General features: G+C 41.8%; 1 protein-coding gene across 1 annotated transcript in view; it reads left to right on the top strand.

Annotated features, from left to right (window-relative positions):
• Window positions 1-18,697, top strand: part of LOC138961959 (synaptotagmin-12-like) — a 124,935-nt gene that overhangs the window by 42,940 nt on the left and 63,298 nt on the right. The window contains exon 2 of the mRNA XM_070333642.1: window positions 4,715-4,905. Coding sequence (XP_070189743.1) covers window positions 4,735-4,905 — 171 coding nt within the window. The 5' untranslated portion in view covers window positions 4,715-4,734. The remainder of the gene's footprint in view (window positions 1-4,714; window positions 4,906-18,697) is intronic.

The following is an 18,697-nucleotide window of genomic DNA, read 5'->3' as shown; positions in this document are numbered from 1 at the left end:
TGACGGGTAGGTCATATTCTGAGATAGGAAAATGGTCGCTCCTTGCATGAAACGGCATAAAATAAGCAATAATAAAAATAAAAAAATAAGTAAGGTACATGTTTAGGCTGGGGGGGGGTTGCGCAACCCCCATAACCCCCCCGGTAGTCCGGCCCTGTCTATTATTTATCTCTGTCTATGTATCTCTGTCTCTGTCCCTCTGTCTCTGTCTCTGTCTCTCTCTCTCTGTATTCTGTATCAATGTCCGCGTGTATGTGTGATTATAGTAGTCCCTCTCTGGGCGAAGGCTGGTTGAAAAAAGCTCGTTTGAATTGCTTATGCCTCAACCCTCGCAAAATAAAATTTGATTCGATTTGATTTGATTTGATCTCTCTCTCTCTCTCTCTCTCTCTCTCTCTCTCTCTCTCTCTCTCTCTCTCTCTCTCTCTCTCTCTCCCGCTCGCTCTCTCTCTTTCTCTTCTCTCTCTCTCTCTCTCTCTCCCTCTCTCTCCCTCTCTCTCTCTCTCTCTCTCTCTCTCTCCTCTCTCTCTCTCTGTCTCCCGCTCTCTCTCTCTCTCTCTCTCTCCTCTCTCTCCCCCTCTCTCTGTCTCCCTCTCGCTCTCTCTCTCTCTCTCTCCCCCTCTCTCTGTCTCCCTCTCGCTCTCTCTCTGTCTCTGTCTCTCTCCCCCTCTCTCTCTCTGTCTGTCTCCCCCTCTCTCTCTCTGTCTCCCTCTGTCTCTCTCTCTCTCTCCCTCTCTCTGTCTCTCTGTCTCTGTCTCCTCTGTCTCTCTCTCTCTCTGTCTCTCTCTCTCTCTCTCTCTCTCTCTCTCTCTCTCTCTCTCTCTCTCTCTCTCTCTCTCTCTCTCTCTTGGCTTCCCTTCTCTCCCTCACCCACATCGTGCTAGAAACCCATTTGTCGTCAGGATGGCTTTGTGCGAGGGAAGCGGAAGCCGTTCATCGTGACCGACTGACACGAGATTCTAATGGAACTTTCTCCCTCTCTCCCCCTCAGCTTTTCTCTTACCTTCTTCCCGTTGTGGCTTTTTCAGTGCCGCTAGATCGTTGCTGATCAGAGGACCGATAGGCTGAAATGTTGGTCTAGATGAGTTCCCCCGCTGCACAATTCAAAAATGGATCTTATCGACGTGGGTTTGGCTTTGTTTCTGCTCGTCCGTCTCTACCTCGCCGTTATTTTCTGTTTCACAATTTTGTGTCTTCCCGAATGGCGGGGTATGGCGGGGTATGGCGGGGAATGGCGGGGTATGGCGGGGTATGGCGGGGAATGGCGGGGTATGGCGGGGTATGGCGGGGTATGGCGGGGAATGGCGGGGAATGGCGGGGTATGGCGGGGTATGGCGGGGAATGGCGGGGTATGGCGGGGTATGGCGGGGTATGGCGGGGTAGGTATGGCGGGGTATGGCGGGGAATGGCGGGGTATGGCGGGGAATGGCGGGGTATGGCGGGGTATGGCGGGGAATGGCGGGGTATGGCGGGGTATGGCGGGGAATGGCGGGGTATGGCGGGGTATGGCGGGGAATGGCGGGGTATGGCGGGGTATGGCGGGGAATGGCGGGGTATGGCGGGGTAGGTATGGCGGGGTATGGCGGGGAATGGCGGGGTATGGCGGGGAATGGCGGGGTATGGCGGGGTATGGCGGGGTATGGCGGGGAATGGCGGGGTATGGCGGGGTATGGCGGGGTAAAACGGACATACACGTGAAGCCCCACTCGTGCAAAAAACATGAGTGAACGTGGGAATTCAACCCAGGAACAAAGAGGAATACACACATGTTTTACACAGTAAGGACGTAATCTTTCAAAGACAGGAAATAGTTCCTGGAAAGAAAGGCCACAAAATTGGGTCGCAGTGTATGGCTGCCTGCCTAGTGATAAAATCCACTCCACTACCTCTTCTATTACGTTGCTCATCTAACCAAAGAAAAATCGATTAGCAAACGTCAGCCAATCACACACACACACACACAAACACACACACACACACACACACACACACACACACACACACACACACACACACACACACACACACACACACACGAGTACGTCACGACAAGATTCACCAAGGCACAGATGCAAAGTAAAACATGATCAGGATTTAAAGTCAGTTCATGCGAGATCAAGGATATTGGGAAAAAAGGAGACCAAACAGTTAAGGATTTGGCGCACCAGGAGCAGTGATATATCGATAGCCAATAGCAGGAAGGAAGGTCGATGGCGTGGCCTGCAGCGATCGTAAATCAGACACAAACCGGAACTAGGGAGGAAAATAAACACAACTCTGCATAGAGCGACGCTAGGCGTTATCACTCCACATTTCCTTTGCTTGCAATTAACGAAACCTCTGCAATGCAAAGTCAGGGAAAATACACACATACAGAATTAAAGATCTATGCTTACAAAAGGGGTTGGGGGAAAGGGGTTGGGGGAGTGATAGATACAAAGAGAGAGAGAGAGAGAGAGAGAGAGAGAGAGAGAGAGAGAGAGAGAGAGAGAGAGAGAAAGAGAAAGAGAGAGATGGGAGAAAGAGAGAGGGAGAGAGAGAGAAAAAAAAGAGAGAGAGAGAGAGCGACAGAGAGAGAGAGAAAGAGAGAGAGAGAAGAGAGATAGCACACTTTTAACACAGAGACAACAGAAGTAGAAACTGATCTGGATGAAGGGCTGTTGCAATATGGGGATTGAAACCGAGGGAGGGCAGCTAGAGGCCGGGGACAAAAGAGGAGCTGACAAACACACAGACAAGACCGAGTTTTGAGAATATTGGCAACACTGACAAAAAGAAGATCAAACCGAACCAGGAAGCTTACCACCACAAAGTTTCAGTGCAATTACCCAAGGGACTCAGCTCCTTCCGTCAGATTTACCGGGACCAGTCTTGGCTGTCCTGGACTCCGTTGTATTGGAGACTTTGTAATATTGTCTCTTGGTCAATGTATTTGGTTTTTAAGACTTTTAGAGAGATCGTGTCTGCTTGCTGATTTGTTTCAAAATTGAGTTTTGCCTTGGTTTTAAGTTTTGCCTGCTGTTTCCGAAAGTCTGTGTTGGGATGCTTCAAGAAATGTGCTTATGGGGTCGGTTGAAACTCTATTAACTGAATACTACATGTAATCGTCCATTCATTTTCGAAGAATTGCCAAATGTCTTTTTATATTTAGTCAAGTTTTGACTAAATATTTTAACATCGAGGGGGAATCGAAACGAGGGTCGTGGTGTATGTGCGTGTGTGCGTGTGTGTGTGTGTCTGTGTGTGTGTGTGTGTAGAGCGATTCAGACTAAACTACTGGACCGATCTTTATGAAATTTGACATGAGAGTTCCTGGGTATGAAATCCCCGAACGTTTTTTTCATTTTTTTGATAAATGTCTTTGATGACGTCATATCCGGCTTTTCGTGAAAGTTGAGGCGGCACTGTCACGCCCTCATTTTTCAACCAAATTGGTTGAAATTTTGGTCAAGTACTCTTCGACGAAGCCCGGGGTTCGGTATTGCATTTCAGCTTGGTGGCTTAAAAATTAATTAATGACTTTGGTCATTAAAAATCTGAAAATTTTAAAAAAAAATAAAAATTTATAAAACGATCCAAATTTACGTTTATCTTATTCTCCATCATTTGCTGATTCCAAAAACATATCAATATGTTATATTTGGATTAAAAACAAGCTCTGAAAATTAAATATATAAAAATTATTATCAAATTTTTTTTTTCGAAATCAATTTAAAAACACTTTCATCGTATTCCTTGTCGGTTCCTGATTCCAAAAATATATAGATATGATATGTTTGGATTAAAAACACGCTCAGAAAGTTAAAACGAAGAGAGGTACAGAAAAGCGTGCTATCCTTCTTAGCGCAACGAATACCCCGCTCTTCTTGTCAATTCCACGGGCACTGCCTTTGCCACGGGCGGTGGAGTGACGATGCTACGAGTATACGGTCTTGCTGCGTTCAGTTTCATTCTGTGAGTTCGACAGCTACTTGACTAAATATTGTATTTTCGCCTTACGCGACTTGTTTGTCTATGTTTTCTTTGAGCAAAAATCTTTTCTGCAAGACTCACTGATGAAAAGTGTCGCATTTTTACGTTAATATCTTGTAAATAGCAACTCTGCATGATGTAAGTAGAAAACAAGGAGTAGAAAACAAACAAACAAACAAAAACAAACAAAATAACGATTTGGTTGGATGTTTGTAGGAAGTGTTTGGGAAAAGAGAACGCCAAGTGAAGTCGGTGACACAAACAAAAACACGCGGCCATGAGAGAAAAGTAAAGATCGACCAGACTGAGTTTTGAAAATGTGCCAAAATTGGCCAAAGAAGATCAAAGTCAGCCAAGAAGATTACCACGGCGAAGTGTCTGTGCAATTACCCAGGGGGCTGTGTAGTTTCTGTCAGAGTTTCCGGCTGTCCTAGTCTTCGTTCTGTGGGCGACTTTGTATGGTATTTTGGCTACAAGTAAGGATAATGATAAGTGTTAGATACCATGCATATAGTCCTGTGAGGTTACCCTCATGCAAATTCTTGCTGCTTTCTCCCTGGGGAAAGCGAGTTGCAATACAATACGGTGTTACCCTTTTTTCCGCCTACATGCGGGAATTGAATTTCATGTTTCCAACCCCTGTGACTTTTGTTGTGAACTTGGGTTCTTTATCGTTATTTAGATGTCTTCTGTGTCACTCTTCCACAATTACAACTCCATTATTTGTATTCTCTGTGTGCAGGTGGAATAAGGATATGAGCCATGAGTGACTGGGGAGTAGCATTGGTGGTAGTCCTGCTGTTGGCGGCCATTGTGGTAGCCATCGCTGTACTCATCAGACTGTTCGGCATCTACCGTATCGTCCACTGCTTCGCTAGTGATGAGGAGAGAGCCGTGCTGACAAAGAGCGAGCGGACCAACAATGGATGCTTGGTGAGTATGATTATTGTCATTATTAGAAAAAAATAGTAGAGATGATGAAAGTTCATTTTAATGATTGTTATTCTTTCAGGTGCCAGGAGACTGTTCCGCATAACTCTCACTTACTCTATTGCACATGTCGTGTGTATTTAGAGCGCTTACTTCCCTTTGTTTGTCAGATTTTTAAATTATTTTTATTCTAATGCGACGGTAGTTGCAGTTGTTGCTAAAACGAGTTTCGTTGAACTACTTTTAGTGAAAAGTTTATGTTCACGAATATTTTGTTCTCGCTTTTCTACTTGTTGTTGTTGTTGTTGTTGTTGTTGTTGTTGTTGTTGTTGTTGTTGTTGTTGTTGTTCTTCTTCTTCTTCTTCTTCTTCTTCTTCTTCTTCTTCTTCTTCTTCTTCTTCTTCTTCTTTTTTCTTTCTTCATCTTCACTCCTCTCTTACCTCTCCTTACCTGAAGCAATAGAGCACTAAATCGACACAAAGTGTGTTTTCAATGACTTAGGTAGGTTTTTTACTGAATGTTTGTTTATGATAGTTTTGGATTAGAATCACATAAATTATTGCAAGAGAACATACACAAAATGATTTTAATACTTATTCAAAAGAGATAGTTATAGGAAAAATGATGTTATGTCTATCGTAGGTTAAAAAATAATGCATGAATGCAGTTTGTACAAATATTGATAGATAGTAAATATCCCACATGATGTGCTTGGCAAAATTTGTAAAAGAAAAAAAAGAAAAAATGAAAAGAAAATGTTGTTTCGACAAGAACAAATATCTAAAACAGTAATATGAATTAAACTTGAGACCCTGATTTCATTTCCGTCTTTGAGCCAGACTGGCTGAAGGCGTATATGATTTATATATTGATGTGCAAAACAGATAGAAAGATATGGCCAGTATTATATTACAGCTCAAAAACATACACTGTATTTCACGGCAAAGAATATGAATGTCCTCCTACTTTGGCTCAACTTTAAAAAATGGCGAGTATCATACCTTGTAGCTATATGTTTTAATGGAGAATTGTGTATACTATGGTCTGTGGAATTGTTGTTTTCAATTGTCTGACGACAAGGAGCGTATGCCAACCTATACCTTTGTTTGACTTTTAAAAAGTATTGGTGTCTCCTTTTGCCATGCAGATATTGTGTTGTTATTGTTGTTGTTGTTGTTGTTGTTGTTGTTGTTGTTGTTGTTGTTGTTGTTGTTGTTGTTGTTGTTGTTGTTGTTGTTGTTGTCGTCGGCAGAGGTAGTGGCGCAAACAAACTACCTTGCTGACAGTTATATATTGATAATGAAATCAGGGCTATATATGCATGCTGGTTTCGAAAAGTTCAAATAACGAACATAAAGAAAAACGTTGTCTCGAAATAGCAGGAAAACAAGGTAAGCTATAGAAAGGTTAGGAGCAAGAGGAGAAACGTCGCGAGGGTAAGGTGGGCAGAGTTTCAGGGAGGGGGGTGGTTGAAAGTCAAAAAAGCGGAAAATGTGTCACATTATTGTAAAGTTCATGCATGACGTCGGGAAAGTAAAGGGATGCACCCTGGGAGCGTTGGCGGAGTGGGGTGGGGGTGTGGTGTGGTGGAGGACTATTTCTGAAGGGCAACAATTGCCTGGAGGGTGTGTGTTCGCGTTCGGGTGGGATGGGGCAGCCGGGAGCGAAGGAAAGGGAGCTATGTCATTATAGCTCAATATAAGACTTTCAAAGTACATGAAAATAGAAGGCATCCTTGCACACATACCGCAGAAGACTATTCCAATAGGGATGGAAGAGTGGAATAGACAAGTTGCAATCGAAACATCAGGACTCCAAAGAAGACAGGTTTCCATGACACACGTATCACATCTAGTATTGGCCGGTGTGAGCTCGTCTGAAAAGGGAAAAAGTGGGATCACAAGTTTAAGGGATGAAAGGAAAGGAGGAGTTTTCGTGCCATACTTTAAGTCCCCAAAGGAGGGTCTCGGTGCCAGAATCAATAGGCACGACCCTTCCTCCATTTGCCATCCTACGGTGCCAACGTCTCTCTGGTCCCAAAAGGAAGGCGCTATAGGACCAAGGGGAGGCCTGCACTCTCTCTCCCTCTCTCTACTTCTCAATGAATAATTACTGTTCTGGGTCACACGTTGGCCGAAGGTCGTAATAGCCCCATCTTCTGCTGGGCAAAGTGTCCGTGTTGAAAAGTCAGGACCGCCATCCGTCTCTTCAACTTTCTCGCCTGCAATTTTCACCTCACGGAAGTGACGTCACTTGTGGTATCACGGGAGATTTTGTTATACCATGGTGCACGCGATGTTGACTTACATTTTTTTGGACAATAGAGTTGTGGATTTTGTTCGTGTTTGTGAATGGGTTTCTACTATTCTGACACTAAGCACAGGATTCTGGCTTTCGTACAAACCCGAGATCTGTTGTCCAGAGGAAGAATTACGAGGATTTTGGAGCAACACGCAACTTTACGGCCGCGTTGTGAATGAGGCTTAAAGATGTCGTGAGATCCTCCGCAGCCTAGATTAGCAAATTGAAGGAAAGGATTTCCTGCGGGAGACCGGTAAAGGAATTAGCCAAGAAAATTGAATATAAACGTAAGTGCTGTGTAAAGTGAAGGGCAAAAACTGTGCATTTCAATGTTAAAGAATATATACCTCCTTCCCTCCAGTTAAGAAATGTTGTAAATCACCATAGATCTGTCGAGGCTTGTACGTGAGTTAAGAGCATCCTTCCCTTTGGACACATACCACAGATCAGTAGCAGGGCTGGTCTGTGTGTGTGTGTGTGTGTGTGTGTGTGTGTGTGTGTGTGTGTGTGAGTGTGTATGTGTGTGTTTGTTTGTGTATGTGTGTGTGTGTGTGTGTGTGTCTGTGTGTCTGTCTGTCTGTCTGTCTGTGAGTGTGTGTGTGTGTCTGTGTGTGTGTGTGTCGTGTGTGTGTGTGTGTGTGTGTGTGTGTGTGTATGTGTGTGTGAGTGTGTGAGAGTGTGTATGTGTGTGTGTGTGTGTCTGTGTGTCTGTGTGTATGTGAGTGTGTGTGTGTGTGTGTGTCTGTCTGTCTGTCTGTCTGTCTGTCTGTCTGTCTGTCTGTCTGTCTGTCTAACTGTCTTTGTCTGTTTCTGAAATAATATCCTAACTTACACGTATGTCAATGTGCGAAATTGATTCAGCACAAAATGACACTCTGCACAGAAAGCGTGCAGTCAGGCTGTGTATGAATGACTAGTATGTGTCCACGTTGAAGGATTTTTTGTTTGTTTGCTTAACGCCCAGCCGACCACGAAGGGTCATATCAGGGCGGTGCTGCTTTGACATATAACGTGCGCCACACACAAGACAGAAGTCGCAGCACAAGCTTCATGTCTCACCCAGTCACATTATTCTGACACCGGGCCAACCAGTCCTAGCACTAACCCCATAATGCCAGACGCCAGGCGGAGCAGATTGCTCTTTTCTCATCGACAGATCGGTGCTTGTCTACACGAGCATTTATACGGGATGGAACGTATCTTTAAAGTTCGTGTCCAGCGGTCTCAAAGACAACTTGAACGAATTATTGTGGGGATAGGGTATATATGCTAATACGCTGGAGTGTCAAGAAATGCAGCATTGTGCACCGTCGATGTCACCACACACACCACGAAAAGTAGATCATGAGACGAGAGTGTTTTGCATAATTGCCGAAAAGTTGCAACATTTTGCTAATTTACTCTACGTGATCAATGTCAGTGCAAGAGTAGTACATTATTTGTTTGTTTGTTTTTTTTGTGTTTTTTTGCACTTTGCGTAAAATGGTTGTGGCAGGTTCCTGTCATGATTTGTGGCTGGCTTGAGTTGAATTGACCTGACCTGTTAGAATATCGAGGTCGTCGAGTGGGACCTAACTGAGAGAACAAATTAGTGTCACAAGGTATATGTGCTACTGTACTTTATGTGTACGATTTTCGGCGTAAGAGTACTAGCCGGTTAATTAACTGGTTTTTGTGTGTGGTTTTTTACTTATAGAAAATCACTGTGGACTGTGTTCAGACTTCTTCTTTTTTTTTTTTTTTTTTTTTGGGGGGGGGGGTGGGTGGGGCTGCAGGATTCTGAAGAACAGCGTCTGACCACAGCTTATGGCGAATGACCTTTGTACACCGAGAAGAAGAAAAAGATATAAGGCAACCCAAAGACATACCAAAATCTGACCCTGGTTATGACCAATCAACCTTTTGCACCCAAGAAGAAAAATATATAAAACAACTCAAAGATTTTCCCACATCTTACCCTGATTAATTATCAATGAACCTTTTGTACCAAGAAGAACAAGAATGTTTTTAAACCTCAAAGATATGCCAACATCTGACCCTGGTTAATGACCAATTAACTTTTTTGCACTAAAAAGGAGAATAAGATAAAAAAAAATTCAAAAATCAAAGATGTGCCAAAATCTGAACCTGGTTAATGACCTGATGAACCTTTTGCACCAAGAAGAAGAAGATATAAAACAACTCAAAGACATACCAAAATATGACCCTGATTAATGACCAATGAACCTTTTGCACCAACAAGCAGAAGATAATTATATCAAGATTACAAAGACACCCTGTGCCAGAACACAATGACATAGCGGGTTGATCCGTAAGTCTCGGCGGACTAGCCATAAGTCTTGACGGAAATGGCAAACGGAAATAGAGAGCTCTGATACGCACGATAAAGGTCGAACCGTAATCTCCGTTTTGTGATTGGAATGTTTGATTTTGTTGCGTTTCAAACCGTGGTCTGTTCTGCGCTGCTTTAAAAGCAAAGTCAGGTAGGATTTTGCACAAACCACGCGCTCTGAAAAATAATTAGGACAAACTTCTTATTGTGAAGAAAACTGGCTTTAGTTAGTTCCGGTTAAAATTTACCTGTGTTTTATTACAATTTGTCCTGATGACATTTCCCTTTGACCGTGTACTTCTATTCATCAAGAGCATGGTTAGAATTTCTGCACGAATCCCCTTGGGCTTTTTGTCACGCTTCAGTCATAAATCCGTTTAATAGATTGAATTAAGTTTAATTCGTCGAGCGTTGAAGAAGAAGAAAAATAATTAAGTTTCATTGACTTTCTTTCAGGGAGGCTAACACTGCAATTGTTCGACGAATTAATTGTAATTATTGTCCTGGTGGGTTAATTAGATTAAGACGTAAAATGCCGAAGTAAGCTTGGCGGAAGTACCAGATCAGGTGTACCGCACATGAACTAAATACGTCAAAAGCCAACATGGAGGTCGAATAATCTCGATGAGAGCTACAGATCTTTCTATCGTGGGTAGTGTGACGATAGTGATCATAAGATGACGTATGTAATGATGTCATATGATAGGAAGTCATTGTACTTTTGCACATGCGCACTTGATGCAGTTGACAATGGACATCGACACCCTATGTATGATCGTCTTGAATAAAGAGCTTGAAGAAGAAGCCAAGCTTTTGTCGTTTGTGTTAACGTGATAGGTAGTTTACGTCAAGATTTTGCGTTTGAGTAGGTCAGAAAATCGTTTAACATAGTATCTGGTTTCATTTTGGCATAATGCACACGTACGTTCTTTTGCCCCGGTTCGTCATCATGGAAAATTTCTCGGCGGGAGATACGAACTGAAAAACCGCATTAAGTATATTTCGGCTAGCAACACTAAAGGTATGTGTGGTCATCTGTGGGATATGATTGTTGTGAGAATGTTTTGACTGATGCTCTGGCCCCGTGTAAAAAAACAAGGCAGATATGTAAGGGTGAACATGAATGCTTACACGCGCTGGGAAGATACCTTTTCTATCATTTGAGCTTGTTCCTGGAAGCAAACAAGAACAAATTGCAATTATGACTTTTCGCACGCCTAATATAGATACATCGCTGTGAGAAAGTGGTAACGAAAATAAAACAGGTCGTGCACGTTCGCAGAGTAAACAGATCAATACTATAGATGTTATGATCTCACTGAAATCCTCGTCTGTTAGAGAAAGGACAAAAATAACTCAATTGTATATAAGACTTGTACTTTTGCAGAAAGGGTGATCAACAGTAGTTCGAGAATTAAAAAGAAATATGTTGTCTATTTTGAGCGTGACAGAGATTTCGATGATGACAATACATTAAGAGGATTTTTGACATCTGTTCAAAGGTATGCAAAAATAGTACGCTATAAAAAGTCACCTATTTATGGCGTTGAATAGATTTTCAATTTAAAAAATGAGACAAGAATAATTTTGCAGAAAAAGTGTATTGAAGATCCCAATCTGATAGCTCAGAGACGAGGATGCGGGAAAGATGATGGAGGGGGGGGGGGGGGGGGTAACGTTAGCGGCTTATTAAAAAGGTAAGGTGATATTAGTTAAAGATACGAAAAATGCTCATGTACTGCAAAGCTGAGATTAGATTTTCCGTCTAAGTTTAATGTTGAAAATAAAAAAAATAAAAAATCTTTTCCGTTCACTTATCTGCAAGAGTCAAGTCCCAAGAAACGTGATTGATCGGGAATTGAACACCAGTAATCTGACCATCAGAGAATATGTTACATTCTTGATTGAATTACAAGTACTCACTGCCTTGTAACAGACGATGAGGTTGGAGGATTGGAGGGGGGAGGGGTGGGGTGAGGAGGTGGTTATTGCTTACAGACCAGAAGGAGGCAAATAGGATTGAATTCTTGAGACGTAGTTCCAGTAAAACCATGACAGCTCGATAACATTATGCGGTCGGGAGACGGATATATATACAAAATATCATTTCTGGTGAGAAAACATCATGGAGATAAAGACCTCGGAAGAAATTAGGAATATGCGGAGGTGCTAAATGCTAGACCAATACCTCTTAGTCTCGTCACGCGCGATTAGGGAGAGGGGGTGGGGGGTGACAATGAGAGTTGGTAAGGGGATGTTTGATGTTTGATGGTGAGTGTGCAGGCGTGAGGACCAAATTCCATCTACTTGTCGGGAGGGGGGGGGGGGGAGAGAGAAAGAAAGGGGGTGTATGGAGGTGTATATGTAGGCGAGAGGACCAAATTCCATATAATTGTCCGGGGGGGGTTGTGTGGGAGTAAGTACCAAATCCCATCATATTGGTAATATCCTTACGATCAATCTCCGTAAGAGACGTGTCGCTTTGCGTAGGCGTACTTCATCAGAGGCCGAGAAGAGTTGAGTATTAGGACGAAAATAGTGGCGATGATGATCGTAAAAGCTCATTATATTAGAGTTATATAAATGACTACATTACCCAGGCGTTGACAAGAACGTGACTTATAAGTACATCCCTTCTCGTGAAAACAGTTCGACCCACCATCTCAGATCTTGCTACGCTTTTAAATGGGACAAGACCACCACTTGGACACATACCAAACATCAGCACCCTGATTGCTTCCTGCGCAGAGCGATATGTTTCATGAATTAATTGCACAGATTCCCACTATTGCCCATTAATAAATTAAAAACTGCAAGAGCACTGAGAGCACACAGACTGTTGATTTTTAGTATGTGTCAAAATGGGGGGGGGGGGTTATTACATATATATATATGTGAGATGGTGAGTCGAATTTCTTACACGGGAAAGACTGTGCCTTTAACAGTCACGTTTGCACGGGTCAGATGATAAAAATTAATCACCGTGGTCTACGTGTCGGGTGTTGGTCAGTGACCCATGAAAGATCGAGATGACCTTTCTCGACGAAAATTGTTTTCTTTGGAAGAAGTTTATTTAAGGACAAACAAATTGGCGATGTTTATTATGAAAGTGATTATAAAAGATGATGATTATAAAAGGATAATTATATTCGCATATGAATGACTACCTGTCCAAGACGCTGACAGTATCGTGACGTCTTAATCGTCACGTTTTGCGTGTGAGAAGACACACACACGTAAATGGTGTTAGTGTCTAGGATATTCTCGTGTGTTAAACCCTTGGTCAGTGGCCGGGAGAAGATACAGATATAACCTTTCATTTCTGGTATTTCTGTATCCAGGTAGCAGAACAGACACGGTCATTACTTTGGGTTACTTTTGTACAGTAGATGTGAATTGCCTCATTGCATACAAGTTTAGCTGATTGAACGTAATTCTAGATTAAGGCTTTTAAGTGACAGAAATGTTGCATAGGGCGTCTTTCTTTGGAATTTTTCTTTTCTAAACTTTCTCCAGCAAACCCATTATAGCATTTTCTCGATCGCAGTAACCATGCAAAGAGATATGAGAAACAAAGGGAAAATAGGCGTTGTAAATGAATACGACATGTGAAACAAACCTAAGTTAACGTTACGCAGAACAAATCTCCTGGCACCCGAGCGAATAACAAGAATTTAATTGAACAAGCGATGAAATTCCTCAAAGAGACTGAAACCCAAAACAAGAATGGCAGGTTAAATAATAATAATAATAATAATAATAATAATAATAACGGGTATTTATATAGCGCCTTATCCAAAGTTCAAAGCGCTTTATGCCGTGTGAGATGGATTTTTTTACACAATATATCACGCATTCACATCAGGTTAGTGGAACTTTTAAATACTGACAAAACAAAAACGTTACATTTACAGTACGTCCATCCAGGTACGGATATATCCGCTCAGACTGTTAGCTTCAGTCGCTTCCTGTAACGTCCATTTAACGCCTGCATTCCAGCGTGTTGATACACAGTTACTACACAGTTACTACAAATCTGAGTGACCTGCTGCAGCACAGCTGGTCTCGGCCAAAAAAACCTTGGTCAACATAGGTGGGGTAGAAAGTGTTAAGTAGACAGACAGACAGACAGACAAACACTTATGATACAGCCTATCATGAACAAAATCGTCGACGAAACTCTCTAACAAGATGCCGGCGAGGCAACGATCAATGACGAAATGAATGACGTGTAAGGCTACTGTTTACGGTTACTTTCATTTATAACTGTCTAGTCCATAACAGTGGCCTCATCTGCTGATACTTCCCCCGTGATGCCATCATTGACCGCACACGTTTGCGGTCACACGTAATACGGTACGGTTCTGTGGACATTCTCGTGCATTCTTACAGTTTTTGTCTTTACTTCGCATAAATAACGCAGAGCAGTATCTGCATGCTCGATTGGAGGTATCCTTTTTGTCAAACTTAATGACTATTATTCCGAGGAGAGCAATACAGGCCAGAATCTTCTCTTAATCATTTTTTTCTCGCTAACATCAATAATGCTAGGCTGCTGGAACAAAAAAATAAACAAAAGAAAAACATTGTACATTATTAAAAAAATGCAACCCCCCCTCCTCCTCCCCGCTCCCCAACGTACACCTGCTTTCTTTTGCTTGCTCTATTTGAAACTATGTTCCTTTATCTTTTCCCAAGAGAATTAGCTCATATGATTGAAGAGGCTTCCCTTGTTGATGCGCCAGACGAGTTATTGTGGCTGATTTGAGCAACACGTATCAATTAGTATGTCCACATTTAGGGCCATTCACGAGACATAAAAGGCCCTCGAGCCAATGACATTTGAGAGTATAGTCACAGATTAATTAATGTCATCTCTGTTCATTGACCGTCTTCCAGACAATGAACCTTTTGTAAAGGGACATCAAGGGTTGCTTACAAGAAAAATCATTGGTCATTCTCATGTTACCAGATGTGTCTTTTTGGTAGAGAGTGTGATATACTTATCTTAACGAAGCGAATCTCAGACTAAGAATGCATGAAAACGGAATTACCACACATCTTCTACATACTTCTATTGTCCACTGATACTATGTGTGTTGTTATTTTACCTGCATGGTGTCATTGCCGCTCCTGAATCTGATTCGTATTCTTTCTCATACCACTTCCTGCCCTTGTAGTGGGCGGAGAAGGCACCTTTGTCCTCGTTACAGTCAAATCCCAGACGATGTAACTTAGTCAACTGTTGCTGTAATTGTCTCTCACAAAAGTGACATGATTGGGCTTGCACCTATAATGTGAGTACATACATACATACATATGTGTAAAAACTCTTTGGCTGTCTGATGCTGAAATTTGGTTATAAATGCAAATTTAATGTACTTTTTTGAACACAGTTTATCTGTCCTTCAACAAAGTCACAGACTCCCTCACACACACACACCCCCCCCCCCCCCCCAACAAATAAACGACAACAAAAAACATTTACAAAAATTACAATTTCAATCAAATCAGTTGTTTATCTATCTGCTCAGCGTACCTTTCTCCCGGTTCTCATCTGCATACGATCAGATTTGCGGTGAGACTGAAACAAAACTATCTCATTTATCATGGATCAACTTGGCACTCAGTCCTGCCTCTACCCCCAGGGACACTGGAGGAAATCACAGTCGCAGGGGCCAATAATGCAAATACTGTTGTTTATGAGTTTGGCTGCATCCCTGCGGGCAAGAAACAGGCCAGGGTCTGAAGGCGGAGGAAAGGGGTTCTTAACCTCAATCGTAGACGTTCTGCTGTACGCTTGACATTTAATCTACCCAGATTGGCAGTTGTTTGTGTCACTGGGTTATTTTTAGTGGAAGTAAATCTGTATTAATGTAGTTGATTTTTTTTTTTTTTTTTACAGTTGAACAATCCAAGTGAGATTAAAGACTAAATGGAGAGGAATTCAACCGAGACTTTGTCTTGTTTTGTGGTCAAATGCGATGCTGTTTTTTGTGTTCGTTTTGTTTAGAGTTTGGTTTTGGTAATGTTTCCATTTTAACATACTACATCTTCACGATCTGCATCCGCATACAGACACGAAGGAAGACGTAGAGGTTACATGCCGAGTCTCAGTGATTATTAAAAATAATGGTCGAAGTTGGCGGATCAAGAAAAATGCGAGCTTCAGCGAGCTTTTTCATGACCGCGAACTGAGACCATTATTTTTAATAATCACTGAGACGAGGTGTGTAACCTCTTTATTCCTCCTTTCTTCAGTTATTCAAAGAAAACAGGAGTTTTTGTGCGAAAGTTTGATCGAATCCGAATCACTCAACCAGTCAACCTGCGCAGGCGATCGATTAATGCGCGGTTGTATAGTTCCGTGCAAATCATTCCATTCTGTTAACACTTCTTGTCAGTTTCCCTGTTTTAGACTAAAATCAAGTACACAGATATGCTGTTATTCTGCTGTGGCGGTAAAGGCAGATATTGTGTGTTCTGTTTATGTTTTAGTATCGTTCAGGATAATGTTCTTTCGTCAAATGGGACTAGCAGACGAACTTTTGCACCCGTGTTCCAACGTTAATTACTGCATGAAGTTCAGTTTTCTGGGGAAAATAGTGTATGAAACCGCTTTATGTTGTTTAAATTGATGAGATGTGTGCATTTGGTTGCGTGTGATCTGTTTATAAAATGAAATATTGTTGAAAACTGACCGTCGGATTGCACTGAGTCAGTGTTGTCGAAGAAACTGCGTTAAAAGAAGGGGAACTACTCTTGTCGGCAAGAGTATGAGTGACTTGCCTTGGGAATTTGCTTGTGATGAACGGTGTGTGCACGGCAGATCTAGATTCAGAAAACAACCTAACTCATGGATTTTATATGGAGATTCATGTGTTCAGGCCTGTAGTTGTTAATTTAAATGCGGTATGTTTGTATTGTTTGCTCCAGAGATGTATATTTCGTACGTATAGAGCGTTCGGAACTTTTCAGTCGCAAAAGTAGTACCAAAACAGAACAGCTTCTCAACCCATTGCACTATCGAGGATTCAGGCTGTTGCTGGCTCGTTATTTGTTTGGTTGCTGGGTCATTATCGAAAAATAACTAGCTCTACAAGTTTACAGAGGTAAAGAAGCAGAGGGGGGAATAAATGACCATCTTCGTAGAATGTCGGAATGACCAACGCGGTATGGGCAGGACAGGTTAAGGAGGCTTTATCCTCTTATCATGCTATTGCTGGTGATAACTTCTTGTCCTTTCCTCCGGCACGTGCGTCGGGTTTGTGACAGTCACAGCTAAGAAGTTGTCACTACACAGACGTTTGGAAAGGTTTCAAGATGCAGTCTTGATGATGTTAGTAAAGGTGATAATGTCTGGATTTCTTGGCAGAGGTGCCTAACCAAGGTGTCACTACACATATATTTGCTTTGGTGACAGATTTTCAAAAACCAATTATTATTGGTGCCGAGGTTCTGTCGCTTTCGTCACAGTCACAGTAAAAACCATGTTACTTTTCACGACCTTTTTTGATTGACGTTTTTGAGCTCGTGGGGGCTGCCATTGATTGGACAATGATGCCGACGCCCCCTTGACCCCACTACAATGTCAAGGTCGGAAAGTCGTTAATACACAGACGTTGCTTTGGTGACGGATGTTCTTCTTCTTCTTGTGGATCAAAAGTGACGGATGTTCTAAGCGAAGTTACTCGCGTTGAGTACATGGTGACTTTTGCTGGAAACTTTCGAATCTACTTCAAAAGGGTCTTCTTTTCTGCGTTGGAAGTTTCGCCATACTCTAAATCTTTTTTTTTTTTTCTGTCCGAGCTTTTTCGGCGTAGCCATTTTTCATTCCTGGCACGAGGTAGCTGATCGTCATCGAGGGAGAACGTGATGGATGAATTGCGGGATATTTGTTTATTCACACAGTTCACAGCGAAAGAAATGATGCGTGATTTAAAAATTAATACAAAAGAAGATTGACCGAAATCCGTTACGTGCCACTGTTGTTACACGGGGTGGGACATGGATACCGTCCTTGGGTCTGCACATAAAGTTGACCCGTGTCCGTCTCGGCCTGGATTCGAACCCGCGACCCTATGATCACAAGTCCAGTGCTCTACCACCTGAGCTACCCGGGCCCGTAATCATGAGATCGCGCTATGGCGAGATTTAAAGGCGTTTAGGAGGGGAACAGCGCGCTGTGTACTTAAAAAATACCTCACGGCAGAAATTATATATATGCGGGATTTTTTCTTCTTGATAGTCCTTTTTGTCCTATTTTGGGTCGGCTGTTACCCTTCTTTTCTCTTCTCCAGTTGAAACTTTAATAATTTTTTTTAAAGTTCTTTTGAAACAGAATTTTTGTATGTTCATAATTTTTTTCTTTGCCCCTTTTCTTTCTTCTTCTTGCTCTATTTTTCTTCGTCTCCAATTGAAATTTACTTCTTTCAGAAATATCTTTCAAAACAAAATGATTATAGTCAGCACGAACAAGCCTTGTAATAAAACGTGCGTTTCTTCTTTCACTTGATATAAGACAAGATAAAATATGAATCAGACCTGTCACCTCTATGATTAGAACATTCTTCACAACCATCTCTCGGGAGAACAGTTTATAGAGTTCTTCACAATAATTTTTCACCTTTTTATTTTATAATGGGCGAATTCCTTTTGCTCGAATAATTCTGCATTAAGGGAAAAGCCTACAGTTATGAAAAAACCGCGCTTTAAGGAACGAAACTTGCATGCTTCTAAACACTAGAACCTTATCCTTCAACTACAGCTACGTGAATATTGACATTATTAGTTCGACTCGTTTCCTGACGGATTGTTATAGCCAAAACTAAAATTAAACGTAATCTTAGGAAGAAATTGTAATGTTCAGTGATATGTGTGGTTTTCTCCTGAATATTTTAATGTTCACGTCAAATGTTAATTATTTGTTTTTTTGCGCAAGTAAACCGTCATACGGTACAGTTCTGCACGATCGCAGACATAGCTAAACAAAAAAGTAAAAAAAAAGAATTAAAAAATAAATAAAAACCTGGCCTCATATCATAGGAAACACCCTTTCAGTTTATGCCCAGTCTAAATGCAATTTTATTGATCTGATTTAACCATTTTTTCCCAAGTTTCTCTAACAAACGTCTGATACTTTTTTCGTCACTATCATAACCT

Source organism: Littorina saxatilis, linkage group LG3 (genome assembly GCF_037325665.1).
Source record: "Littorina saxatilis isolate snail1 linkage group LG3, US_GU_Lsax_2.0, whole genome shotgun sequence".
NCBI classification, from domain to species: domain Eukaryota; kingdom Metazoa; phylum Mollusca; class Gastropoda; order Littorinimorpha; family Littorinidae; genus Littorina; species Littorina saxatilis.
Note: the sequence above shows the minus strand (reverse complement) of the source record. Positions and strands in the feature narration are given on the sequence as shown.